This window comes from Diabrotica virgifera, chromosome 4 (assembly GCF_917563875.1).
Source record: "Diabrotica virgifera virgifera chromosome 4, PGI_DIABVI_V3a".
Classification (NCBI taxonomy): Eukaryota; Metazoa; Arthropoda; class Insecta; order Coleoptera; family Chrysomelidae; genus Diabrotica; species Diabrotica virgifera.
The window spans coordinates 109,277,827-109,292,266 of NC_065446.1; the positions used below are offsets into that span (position 1 = coordinate 109,277,827).

General features: G+C 31.9%; 2 protein-coding genes across 4 annotated transcripts in view; one reads left to right on the forward strand and one right to left on the reverse strand.

Annotated features, from left to right (window-relative positions):
- LOC114331839 (uncharacterized) overlaps positions 1-12,523 on the reverse strand; it is a 62,156-nt gene extending 49,633 nt beyond the window's left edge. For both annotated transcript variants that reach the window (XM_050648350.1, XM_050648349.1), the window contains exon 1: positions 11,446-12,523. In XM_050648350.1, the coding sequence (XP_050504307.1) occupies positions 11,446-12,399 (954 nt within the window). In that variant the 5' untranslated portion in view covers positions 12,400-12,523. The remainder of the gene's footprint in view (positions 1-11,445) is intronic.
- LOC126883103 (uncharacterized) lies at positions 1,834-5,830 on the forward strand. Of its 2 annotated transcripts, none has more exons than XM_050648352.1 (7): positions 1,834-2,544; positions 2,658-2,855; positions 2,947-2,997; positions 3,116-3,217; positions 3,436-3,644; positions 4,102-4,261; positions 5,699-5,830. In XM_050648352.1, exons 1-7 carry the CDS (start codon positions 2,337-2,339, stop codon positions 5,806-5,808), a joined length of 1,038 nt encoding a protein of 345 aa, XP_050504309.1. In that variant the 5' UTR covers positions 1,834-2,336; the 3' UTR covers positions 5,809-5,830. The 2 variants fall into 2 exon arrangements, with proteins under 2 accessions (XP_050504309.1, XP_050504310.1); XM_050648353.1 differs by having other exon boundaries at positions 3,436-3,641.
- Positions 12,524-14,440: the final 1,917 nt, after the last annotated feature.

The following is a 14,440-nucleotide window of genomic DNA, read 5'->3' on the forward strand; positions in this document are numbered from 1 at the left end:
TTTAGTGGAAAAAGTGGCACATTTTAAAGAACTTTACAGCACATCTAATATCTTACAAAATCCGCAAAGTATGATGACCTATTTGATTGAAAATAACACCATATACGTTTACAAATGTAGAAACGTTGCTTAAAATTTATTTAATTATAATGTACCCATTAGCAACGCTTCAGGGAAAAAATCTTTCTTGGTACTGAATAGATTAAAGTCGTATTTAAGAAATTCTCTAAATCAATAAAGTCTGTCGTCTTTGGCTATTTTAAATATAAAAAATGATATAAATATTACAAAAAATTTATAAAAATGTACCTAATAACTGATAAATTTAGTGAAATAAAAATAAGAAAAAAATGTTAATTTAGTCTGTATAATATTATAAATAATGCTAGAGACAGTTATTATAGTTCTTTATTAATTGTTGAACAACCATGATGCCATGATGCCACACAAGAATGAGTAGACAAGCGAGTGACATAAGGCAGTGACTAATCATCCGCCGGACGGTATACAGTATCGGATATGTTCCGAATACCAACATTATAATACATCTCCCCTTTTAAATTACAAAGGTCTTTAACATTAGGAGTAAAATAAAACTGGTTTTAATTCACAAATTAAACCTACTAGGTTTCTTAACCTGTCTACCAGACCTAGTTATGACCACAGCTGAAGGCTGAGGCGCTTGATTTATTGCTACTTCCTTATTTACATTATCTTTTAAAGGTTGAGCAAACGGTGTGGGAGACAGGATGTTTTGCTCTGGGGATCTATTTATTATAGGTAACGTCTTGGGTGGATTGTTATCAGAAGAAATATCATCTCTTTCAAATTCTTCATTCAAAATGGGGTTCTCCACCCTGAATGTATTGGGTGATGGTCGAAGATCCACACGATTTCTTCTAACAACATTCCCCTCTTTATTTTCTACCAAGAATGACCTAGGTGAATCATGCTTTGCTACAACCCTGCCTGGTTCCCAACATTTCTTTACATGGTTATAAACCGTAATATTATTATCAATATCTAACTCTTTTAAGTCTCTCACATGTTGATTATAATAATCTAAATTCTTTCTTTGCTTAGCGATCAATTTCTCTTTAATATTTTCACATAAACTTGGACGTAGCAACACATTGGAAACCGGCAATTTTGTTTTGCAAACACGGCTCATAAGGAGCTGCGATGGAGAGTAGTCCATATACTTAAGTGGTGTGTTTCTATACTGAAGTAACGCAATGTGTATGTCAGTGCCATCATTAAGGCACTTTTTTATCATATTCTTTGCAATGGATACCGCTTTTTCCGCTAATCCATTGGCACGTGGATAATTTGGACTTCTTGTCACAATGATAAAATTCCATTCCTGACCAAAGCTTCGAAAACAAGAGCTATTAAATGGGATGATATCAGCGACAAGAGTATCAGGAACTCCAAATTTGGAAAACAATGATTTTAGTTTTGATATTATGGTTGGACCAGACTTATCCTTAATATGAATTATCTCTAACCAGTTTGAATATGCGTCCATTACTACTAGATACGATTTATCTGAATAAGAACCCAGCTAGCAGGATAACGTTACCTTAACGTTAAATTTAGGTTTTTTTGTATCGTTACGTAACATCTATCAAAAAATGACGTTACTGATCCGAAATTTTCATACGTATATTATACGTATGAATTTACTCGTTTCTGAAACGTGGCTCTTTGGTAGGTATTTAATACGTATGCATTTATTCGTCCCTAAAACGTGGCTTTTTGGTAGGTATTTTTTATGAATAATTTTGACAATTTTTTTATACAAAAATTTCTTTATTTATACTAATATTACAACTTAAACGTAATTAAATTAGTCTATGGGAATATTGAGGAAATTACTTGAAAATCTAACATTTTAACAAAATAAATATTAAATATACACCTAATAAATAAATACGTAGAACCAATGAAAATATTTCAAAAGAAATGCTTGTACATAACATATTAATAATTTTTAACCCTCAAATGACTGATTGGTTGAGGTAAAATAGTTTTCCACAACTTCAACCAATCAGCCAGCACACTTAAGATATAGAGACGTCAAAACATGTGCGCGAAGATTCGCCTTTAGCGTATGCAAGGCCTTCATCTATCATGTCATATGCCAAGCCAAAGCCAAATGGTGGACAAATGTTTGGTTATATAGTTTGGTCGTTTGGTAGTGCCGCGTTTTTTATTTTCGGTCTGATTAAAGGAATTAACGAGAAATTAAAGATTAAATTAAAATTCTTTATTCTGAAGAGCGATTTAAACGACATAGAACATAGTTTTGATGCGTTTAACTCAAGTTTATAGTAATGGCATACATGCTTGTACAGCTGGACGAAACTGGCGGGAACACTTTGGCCGTCGTTCACCAAAATTGGCTTACGCCTTTAAAAAAGGAAGTTTTCTGGCCGCCATACAAAACATCTAAGCAATATAAAAAGTCGTTGCTGGAAGGCGAGGTAGTTAACGAAAACTCTTGGATGCTGTATGGCATACAAAGAGTTTTTTTAACAACAGGTAAGGTTTTACAATATAATATGTATTTATTTCACGTATGTGTAGAGGTTCTTTGTCAATTGCTTACTCAGTTCTTACACATTCCATTATATTAAGTACTTCATATCTTGCAGACGAGTTATCCAAGGCATTTGAAAAGGAAAGAGAAGCCGAGCTAACTAGCGACTTGGCTTCTGCTTCAGAGTGTGAAGCAATAAATGAGTCACCACTACGGCCTAAACGAAATAGAAGACCCAGAAAATTAGACAGTGACAGTGAGGATGAGTCTCAGTTTGTCAGGCCCCAGAAAATTCAATTAAAGAAACTATCAGGTAAAGCTACCTTTAAACTTGATCTCAGTTCCAGATTAAATAATTGTATTCATTACAAACATGAACCCCAGCTTATAGATAACATTTTTAGGAGCTGTTGAAATCAGAGATATTAGTGGAGTGGCAGGACACAAACCTTTAGGTAATTTTTATTTAGTGTAAATTGTTTATATAGTTTGTTATTTAACCAATCAACAATTGCTCAACACAGTCTAATGTAATAAACTTCTGTAATATTTGTATATTGGTAATGATTTCAGAAGCTACGGAAAACAAGTCCAGGACGTTGGTTCAAGACCAATTGTGGAATCTAAATCCATCGACTTCAACACCTACGTCAGATGTTCAGGATGACCAGATTGGTAAATTTTTAATAATCTATGGGCCAGTGCTTTCAGTTTAGAATAATATGCTTTATCTCAAAACGATACTGAATTTGTCACATTCAGGATACTTTATTCATTTAATCAGCCTTAAAAGAGAGCCTAGTACTGACCCTTTGAATAAATACTAATACATATTAATAAAACATAATAATTGATTAAAGTGATTACTAGCTTCTTGAAAGAAATATTTTCAGGTTTTAGGACTGTTCTATCAACATTAGCATACATAAAGGAACAAAACAGAACAATTTTAAACAAATTGAATGAATTATCTCAGCCAAGGCATGCAGAAAAGTGTGTTGATATACACACGAAATTATCTGTAAAGTTACCACTAGATAGCACACGTGATTTAATAACATTTGAGGAATATTTAGAAGTGGAAAGGAATTTTGATGATGTTGTAAGTAATTGAACTTAAAAAACTAATAAAATTATTTAGATATCTCCATTAACTTAAAAATATTTTGTATTTACTGTTATACAACCAATATGTGTAACGAAACTTTTGTATCTTTCAGTAGGTATATAGTTAACGCAAATCAAAAACTGTTGTATGTCTTCACCTTAAAATGTAGGGTATTGCCAATCATTTTCAGGATGAATGTGCATGGTTATTCTTTAAGCAGATAATCATTGTACACTATTACCTACAAAAATATTGCAATACTATAATATGTAAGGTGATACAGTTTTTGTTTTGCTTTTACTATATATTAAATAAAAATTGTTATATTTTTAATAATTATCACTCAAAATAAAATCTTACTACAATAGTGGCTAAAAAGAAATCTTGATAAAAATATTTGATTAAGTGTATGCAAATAACTAAAATTTTTATAAATATTACTTATTTTTAGATTGGTTATTTCTCTATGCTTGGTGGGAAAGATGTGAAACAAAAAACAAATAAGATTCTAAAAGAATTATTAACGGACGAATTAGCATCCTGCTACAGTTATTTCGGAAAGCGTGATAAACAACCATTAGTCAAAACAAAATTAAAGGATTTATTATTCAGTAAGTATTAGCAAAATTACTTTTATCTACTCTATGTCATATTATGTATAAGTTTTTAGTTTGTGAAAACTGTCATTATAGATAGCAGTGCGTGAAGGATTTAAAGTGTGTGTGAAGTAACAATGTATTTTAAATGGGATTTACTTTTTCGCACTGTTTTTATCTTTCGAGTTGTCATGGTGACAATCCTTAACATTTGCGTTGTCATGGTGATGACAATATGAGCAATGAATTACAACAAAAGTTTTGACAGTTTTGTGGTTTGAAAGTAGTTAGAATTTTTAAATGTCAAAGTTCTAATAATTATAGTATAGAAATGAATTCCAGTGACGAAGAGTTACAGCTTTTTTTATTTGTTTATCGTAGATAAAATATTGTATGAAACTGTGCGTGAAATACTTTTTGTGAACTTACGTGATTTATAGCACTCGCTCTGTTGTCGCTTGTGCTCTAAAAATCGCGTGTGTTCGCAAAAAGCATACTTCACGAACTGTTTCATAAATAACTATTGATGCATACTTAATGTAGTCATTAATACTTAATAATACTACATTAATACTTAATGTAGTCATGATGCATACTGCCAAAAAGTCTGCTTCAAATGAAACTAGTATGTTGTATTACTTAAAAATGTACTTGTTAAAGGTCTGTGAATATCTATAATCCAAAAGGCAATACTTAAAGTTGATGTTGTTTATTGTACATGATTGACCCAAAAAAATGTAAATTTTATTCAAAGGTACCATTTAATTTATAGAAAATTTGTACTAAGAAAAGTTTTTACATACAAATGATATTCTATCTACATTGAGAATAACATATTACAATACACTTTAATTGTATCTAGCCAAATGTATCAAATATTCAGAACTCTTGTTCATATTTTCTTTACAGTTCTATAAAATTCTAATAGCTTATTGCTTAATTGTAATTTTTTTGGCTCAATTTCTTTTGTACATAAACTAAACCCCAAAGTATATAAGCACCAAATTTTGTAAAATACAATTAATACTTTTTTGAAGCTCTAAAATTGCTATTTAAAAACTTTATTAAATTTTGGATGTAATATAGACTCAGTTATACTCATTAAAAATTCTTGATTTTAAATAACCTCACAATTTTATTTTAAATAATATACACAACACAATATTACCAATAGCTATTGGTAACAATAAAATTTGATGGTGTTGTTACAGAGGTTCAAAGTAAATGTGAAAAATTCTGCAGATTTCAATAAAATAAAGTACAGCTAATAAAATTTGAGTGTTGCATTTTTGGATGACAATGTAAAATGAAGTATTGTTACATGAATCACATTTGAACAATATTTTATTTCACTCTTGCTAAACATACAAGTTATAGGTGCTTTAATTTTTTTTCCAATTGTACTTTTGCCTGAAAAAAAAATAAGTTTTTGTAACATTTATTTTATTTCAGAATCAATTCAGATAAAGAACAATAATATCACATGTCAGGAAATTGAAACACATGTGAAAGAGTGGCTTAAGCAAGCACCACAACGCAAGAAAAGAAAAAAATCCATTTAAGTTAGTTAAGGTGAATGTTGAGCATTTGTTTTTAAGTTTTTTTATTTTGTTTTCGATTTTTTTAAAACTATTTTCTATGTTGGTATCTGAGGGGAAGAGACAAATATTTTTAGTGTAAAAACTATAGTACATATATTTTTTTTATTAATATTTTTATATTAGGTACATTTTTTGGTGGGTAAATTGTGTTGCACATACAAAATATTATTATGTATAACAAAAAACAATATAAAACTATTGTTGGTAAGAGGCAGTTCTCTAGAAGAGTTGCAAAAGAGAGGCAGGAATTATTTCAGATGTGTTCAATGGATAGTAGTAATGTTGAAGTCACTGCAGATAATAATTTTTATTTAGATACAAACTTTTTAAATGCTGATAAATCTTCAGAACTGTTAGATCCTAACTCTAGTTCTAATTTATCAGATGAACATGATTTAAACATTGAATTATTTAATGAACAAATTGAATTTAATACAGTAATTAATGAATATTGTGAGACAAATGTCAGTAAGTCTGTTGACGTTGAAGATAATAAACAACTAGATTTACAATCACAGTTAAGAAAATGGGCAGTTTGTTCCAAAGTAAGCCACTCGTCACTTAATGGATTGTTAAAAATACTTGTTCCTTTACATCCAGGTCTTCCTCTTGACAGCCGGACTTTATTAAAAACACCAGTAAGTACTTCTGTTAAACAATTAGGAAATGGAGAATATTGTCATATTGGTATTGCCAAAGGGTTAAAGAGTTTATTACCCTTTTCTTTTAAAGATGAAGTTATAAAAATAAGCGTTAATGTTGATGGAATTCCTTTGTACACCAGCTCTAAATTACAATTTTGGCCCATTACTGCAATTATTAGAAATTTTAACAGTCCTCCTTTTGCCATTGGGATATTTTGTGGAAATTCGAAACCATCGCCACTATCTGATTTTTTAGAAGATTTTATTCAAGAATTTGCTTTTTTAAAAGAAAATGGTATTTTGATTCATGACCACACTTACAGTATTGAAATAGAAAATTTCATATGTGATGCACCCGCTAAAGCTTACCTAAAATGTATTAAATCCCACAATGGATACTCATCATGTGACAAATGTTGGGAAACTGGAGAATACCATCACAGATGTGGAAAAGTTATTTTAAAAGGAATAAATGCATTACGAAGAACAGATGAGCAGTTTTTGAGAGAGATGGATGAAGACCACCATCTTGGTAAAACACCTCTCCTGGATTTAAATATTGGTTTGGTTTCATGTTTTACTATTGACTACATGCATGCTGTGTGTTTGGGAGTTATGAAAAGGTTACTTACCACTTGGATATCAGGAAATTTGTCTGTTAGACTTAAAAACGCTGATGTGCAAATATTATCTAAACGTTTAATTTCTTTAAGAAGTTTCATTCCATGTGAGTTTAACAGAAAGCCCAGAGCCCTAGATGAAATAGCTTATTGGAAGGCTACAGAATATCGAACTTTTCTTTTATATCTAGGTCCTTGGGTGTTGAAGAATAAAATAATTGATTTGGCTATTTATGAGCATTTTTTGCTATTACATGCTGGGATATCAATATTATCTTCCTTAAGACATATAGAACAATTTGGTTGTAGTACTGCCCAAAATATATTAAATAATTTTATTGCACATTGTGATCATATATACGGTTTGGATTTTTATGTTTATAATACACATATTTTATGCCATTTAGCTCATGAAGTTGAGAAATTTGGACCAGTAGATTCTTTTTCCGCTTTTCCTTTTGAAAATTTTTTAGGCATTATGAAAAGTTTTATAAGATCACCTACAAAACCTTTACAACAGATTATTCGACGACTAGAAGAAATTAACTTTTGCGACACAGATTTTACTGTAATGAAGAATAATTTTTCTTTTAAATTAGAACACAATGAAGGGCCAACTCTTGATATTATAATGAACAAACAATATAAAATTTTACTCCTAAACGGATTTACAATTCGCATTGTTACAGCAGATGAAAGACGTGCAGATTCTTACTGCAAGCTTAAAGATGGTTTAGTTATTGAAGTTCATAACATTTGTGTAACTCAACAAAATGAGACCTTAATTGTAGGAAAACAATTTCAAACATATGATTCTCTTTATAGCACCCCAATTGATTCCAAGGAGTTGGATATACATGTTTTGAAAGACTTAACAGTTCTTAAACATTGGAATGTTGAAAGTATATACACAAAGTGTATGGTTTATCCAAATCAAAACGATGGTAGTTTTGTATGTCTTCCATTGTTACACAAATAAATGAGCAGTAGAACATTTTTTTATGTAATCGGTTGAATTATGGGCAAGTATTTAATAAAGTACATCCTTTTTTAATATTAAAATGCATATATAAACGTGTCAGAAGTTCAAAATTTATATTGATACTTACTTTTATTAAAAAGACAATAATTACAAAAACAAATACAAGGAATCCACACTAGTTACATTTTTTTAAAACCCTGCCGGTATATGGCGATTTCATTTGTTAAAATCACTCGTAGATGTAGATAAAGTACTTATATTCAATATTTCCTGACGTTTATTGTAAGTTCATTTATAAAAAACTCTTGTGTTTTGGTCAACTCAATTTATTTTAAAGGTTTTAAACATTACATACGTTTCAGCTTTTTTCGCCACTTTCAAATGCTATTTTTTTTTAAACAAAACAACCGAGACTTATAGTAAACATTCTCATTCCATTGTTCAGAACTTTTTCTTATGTAGGGTAATAGATTAGTTGCTGTTGTTAGTTATACTGAAATATGACTGAAATAAACAGTGCTCAACTTGTAGGTATCTTGTTTTTTTATATATAGTGGGAGGGTTTCTCTTTAGTTAGTTAATAAAAATATATTACACTAAATAATTTTGTCTCTTCCTCTCACATAAAAGTCAAATACATAATGTTTATTTCAAATTTCAAATAAATGTGTCAGCATCATGTATGTGGTTTTATTTACACAATAATTTTAAGTCCTTTTTATAAATTATTTTTATAGTGGAACCCCGATAACCCGGACCGATTTTCAGCAGACAAAACAAACATTTTTTCACTTTGACTGAGTTTTTTACCAAGAAATAAACAATACTGTATACAACTGTACATAATTTAGCTGAACTGTGCATATGTATTTAATGTTTTTGCAATTATAATGTGTATTTTTTATTATTTATATGCATTTTACTAATTTTTACCATATTTTCCGGCTAACCCGGATCGGCCGCGGTCCCGATGAATCCGATTATCGAGGTTCCACTGTACCGAAAATTCAACTAGAAAGTGACGTTTTTGTGACGTTGAAAAGGATACGTAGAAATAACGTTAAACTGTTACGTAACATCGCTGTGACTTTTATACGTATATTTTAGGTAAAATTTGACGTAAGTTTTGACGTAACTTCTCCCAAAATGTTGACGTTTGTTTGACGTCATATATACGAACACTGTTAGCTGGGAAAAAATATCAACTCCTAGCCTTTGCCACGGACGTTCTGGAATATCAAAAGGATGTAAACTTTCTTTACAATTTTTTCTACTAATGTTTTCACATGTTTTGCATTTTTTTATAAACAATTCTACATCATTACTTAAATTTGGCCAGTAAAAAATTTTCCTTGCATGAGCTTTACATTTTTCGATTCCCAAGTGCCCCTCGTGAATTAATTTAAGCATCTCTAAACTCTAAATGTAAAGAACTAGGTACTATTAATTTATAATCCAAAAACAATAAGCCTGACGACATGTTAATTTGTTCTTTAAGTTTAAAATAATGACGCAGGTTTTCAGGGATATCAGTTTTAATCAAGGGCCACCCATTTTTAACATAATATAAAAGCTTTTTTAATTGTGAATCATTTTCTGTCTCAATTTTAAACTTATCCTTTTTTTGATCAGACATTGGTAATTCTGTTACTAAAGAATGAATAGCAAAATCAAATTCCTGATCTGATTTTAGCCCGCTGCAATTTAAAAAGGCCCTAGATAAAGTATCTGCAATGTATAGATATTTACCAGCTTTAAATGTCACATTCAAATCATAGTTAAGTAACCTGATTAGCATTCTTTGCAAGCGTGGTGTAACAGAATGTAGATTTTTACGAAAAACTGACTCTAAGGGCTTATGATCACTAGAAACTTTAATATTTTTCATGCCATAGAGCCAAAAATGAAATTTTTGTATGGCAAACACGATAGCCAGAGTTTCCTTTTCTATCTGCGCATAATTTTGCTCAGTTTTATTTAGACTTCTAGACACGAAGGACACTGGGTGTCCATTTTGTAACAGGCAAGCGCCCAACCCATCCCTACTAGCATCAGTCTCTATCTCAACAGGTAGATTGGGATTAAAAAAAAATAACACCGGAGCGCTTGTTAGTAGGTGTTTAAGTCTATTTAAAGAATGCTCGTGTTCTGTTGACCAATGCCACGGGACCTTTAAACTTGTTAATTCTCTCAACGGCGCAGTGATTTTGGACATGTTGGGTACAAACTTACTCAAATATTTAGCCATACCTAGTATTCTGAGAAGATCAGCCTTTGATTTTGGCACAGGCATATCTAGAATTGCTTTTATATTATTATCATTAGGCTCAATTCCCTTACCTGAAAAAATTTGACCCATATACCTAACACTCTGCTGCTTAAATTGCACTTTTGAAATGTTAAATTTAACATTAAACTTATTAGCTCTTTCAAGTACTATCTTAAGGTTTTGGTCATGCTCAGCCTCAGATGAACCTGCAATAATGAGGTCATCAAAATATACTCCCACTCCATCCAAATCACCAAATAGTTCATAGTTGTACTTCTGAAAAACTTCCGGGGCGCTACATATTCCAAAAGGCAACCTATCAAATTTAAACCTACCAAAAGGTGTTCCGAAAGTGCAATATTCTGAACTTTGTTCATCCAATTGCACATGAAAATACCCATCTTTCATATCAACAACTGTAAAAATATTTTTACCACCTAGCTTATGTGCAATTTCATCGACTGTGGGGATCAAAAAATGCTCACGCTCTATAGCTTTATTCAAATAAGTCGGGTCCAAGCATAACCTCATATCTCTATTTACATTATTCTTTTCAACTATGACAAGAGGGTTTAACCATTTAGTGGGCTTATCAACTTTCGAAATGACACCTTGATCTTCTAATTCTATTAATTTTGATCTAACTCTAGCATATAAAACTCTAGGAACCCTCCTTACACGTTGAACCACTGGTACAACATTTTCTTTTAAAGTTATATGATGTTGACCTGGAAACTTGCCCAACTTTCCATCAAAAACAGTTGGATAAGCCTTAATAACATCATTAAACGTTTTAAAATTAGCACCCTTATTTTCATAAACCTGTGTACTATTAATTCTTTTAATTAAATTCAAGGTTACACAAGCTTCCAGGCCTAACAGAGGTATCTGATCATTGGCTTTTACAACTTCAAATGTCAAAACATGACCTACATTATTTTTATTATAACAGTTTAATGCAACTTTACCAAGAGATCTAGTTTTAAAATCAATACTACCATATGAAACTAGAGTCACTTTTGACTTAAGCAAACAAGCATCTGGGCACACCCGATTCAGTACATTTAATGGCATTAAGCTTACCTCAGCACCAGTGTCTAGTTTGAACTTGATTTTCCGCTCATTTACCTGGAGTTCCTCTGTCCACATGCGGTTGCTGCCCTCATGAACCGCCCCAACATGCCTGCCTAATGAGCTTACATAAAACTCTTCACCTTCGCTGTCAGTCTGTTCATGTTCTTCGACATGATGTACCCTTCGTTTGGACCCACTTGCCTCGTCCGATCCAAGTTTTCCCTTACTTTTGCAAACATTAGCAAAATGATGTCTCCCTTGGCACTTGGCACACGTTTTGTTATACGCCGGACACTTTCTTGGAGGGTGAGAGTACCCGCAAAACCTGCATGATTCTCTGTTACCTGAGCTGTTACTGCTACCACTACCACTATCTGCTTGCTTAGATGGTTTGCGGTCAATTTTCTTAACCACATTCAACTGTACTACCTCCTGCATCTCTTTTGATAAATTTTTGCTGGTTTCTGAAGCACGACAAATGTTTATTGTTTTTTGTAGAGTTAGAGACGTTTCTCTAAGCAAACGTTCTTGGGTGCCCTTTTCAAAAATGCCCATGACTATCCTGTCTCTTAACATGTTATCTTGATCCAGGTACTCTGTGGTTTTTATGGCTTTACGAAGTTCCGTCACGAATGAGTCAAAAGACTGACCCTCTTTCTGCACAACACTATTGAACAAGAATCTTTCAAATATTACATTTTTCTTGGGTGCACAATATGCATCAAACTTGTCCTTTAATTTTTCAAGAGTCAAATCACCTTCAATGGTAAATGTATTGTACAACTCCAATCCATCATCTCCTACAAGACTTAAATAACAAGCAACTTTCTTTTTCTCAGTTTTCTCGGCTAATCCAGAGGCCTCCAAATAAATTTCAAATTTCTGCCAGAATTTTTTCCAGTTGGCCGAAACATTGCCATCCAAGCTTAGAGGCTCAGGTGGTCTAAAAACAAGATTTTCCATTTTCTTCTTAATTGGTCACTTTACCTTTAATCACATGAACACCTGACACCATGTATAATATTATAAATAATGCCAGAGACAGTTATTATAGTTCTTTATTAATTGTTGAACAACCAAGATGCCATGATGCCACACAAGAATGAGGAATGAGTAGACAAGCGAGTGACATAAGGCAGTGACTAATCATCCGCCGGACGGTATACAGTATCGGATATGTTCCGAATACCAACATTATAATACATATTTTGTTTTTTTACTAAGTATTTATAGTATTTATAGTATTAATGGATGTAAAGCATACAATAATGGACGATATAAAAACAAAGCAACTAAGATGGTTTGGCCACGTACAACGTATGGAAGAAGACAGATTACCCAAGCAAGTGCTACGATGGGCACCAAAAGGACGGCGGAAGAGAGGAAGACCTAGGAAAAGCTGGATAGAAGGAATCCATAGGGAAATCGGAGAAAGAGGCTTGAACGAAGACATGTGCTACGATCGAGAGCAATGGCGATTGGGAATCGGAAGACGTCGTAGAACGTTATGAACCGATTATATATATATATATATATATATATATATATATATATATATATTGATGTGATCTTGATTATTGATATGAGATAATATTCTTATATGTCACTTAATTTAATCAATGTATTAATACTAATCTAATTAATTAACCAGATCACATATCAATATGTTTTCAATCTCAGGGCGAATTATAAATTAATTACTTACTTTCGTGGCTTCTAAATATTTCTTAATGGTTCCTAATCGGGATAGAAAAGAAAAGAGTAAAAAAAATACACATATGGGTTACAATTATAATCAAAATATTTTTTATTTTATTTAAAAGGCAATCAATGCTTAATATTTGCTATTTCTTATTATTCTTAAACATAACATTTACAAATGGGAATCTTATTTCCTTTTGGTTTTCAATTGAAAGTTTTTATTAACATTTAACTATTAGGAGTTATTAGGAACAACTCTATTTAAGTTTGATGAAGCTTTTCTGATATTATTGATTATGTTATTCAATTTTTTATGTGGAATTTAATACGAAAAACCCATACATTCATGTCCAAACAAATGAGACTGACCTTTTCCTGGTGAACTGAAAATGTCCTCACACAAGACCCGTTTCCTGCTATCCTTGGCTGCGATCAAACCTCGTCCTGGCTTCCAGTAATGTTCTCCTTTGAAAAACTAGCTCGTATAGCTCTCGTTCCTGCGTCTGTCGTGATGCTGTGTTCTACCTTTCTCGAAACTGCTATCAGCTACCGGGACACTCTTGGCTCAAGGAGGTTCTTTTACTCTCGACCTGGCCTACTTCTCGTTCCACGATAGATACTCCACACTCACGGAACTACATCGGCTTTCTCACTCTCCGTACACTACCGTCTACTACTCGACTTTCCTTCTCGACAGCTCAAAACATTCTGCTCTCACTTTGTCATCCATTCCCCTACTTTCTAAATATCCCTTCCAGATTCACAAATCAATCTTCCACCACCAACTCTCATTCGTAATATTCCTCAAAACCAATTTTTAATCTTTCTAAATATGCTTAATGGATTTCAAAAGAAAATATTTAATTCCCATTCTAAAATACTTTCTAACTATTTACAAATTTTAATGACCTATTCTCTCTTTCAAATGAGTCTTATTTAGCATAGGCTAATGATCGAAACCTTCCGCGAAAAACGATAATGAACTATCATCTATTTCACTGAGTTTTATTTAGCATAGGCTAATGATCGACCTTCCGAGAAGAACGATAATGGTACGCGTCATTCACTTTGTTTATCTAAGCACATTGTTCCGAGTTTCGTACGCTTATTCTAATCACTTCTTAAAATTAAATATAACAATTTGTTGTATACAGGTTGTTCTAAATTTATATGCCCGAGGTTGAGAAAATTAAAAATATTTTATATTAAAGTGAATTTTGTTTATAATTATCAAATTTTAATTTTTATATCAAATAGAAATATAACAAATCCCCGCCTTGTATTCGATAAAATTTATCTGCAT

What these genes read in the sequence shown, in the direction of transcription:
- LOC126883103 (XM_050648352.1), top strand. Translation starts at nt 2,337, where the DNA reads ATGGCATACATGCTTGTACAGCTGGACGAAACTGGCGGGAACACTTTG. An exon ending in GGCAGGACACAAACCTTTAG is followed by an intron (nt 2,998 to 3,115) that starts GTAATTTTTATT and finishes TAATGATTTCAG; the next exon opens with AAGCTACGGAAAACAAGTCC. An exon ending in ATTAAAGGATTTATTATTCA is followed by an intron (nt 4,262 to 5,698) that starts GTAAGTATTAGC and finishes ATTTTATTTCAG; the next exon opens with AATCAATTCAGATAAAGAAC.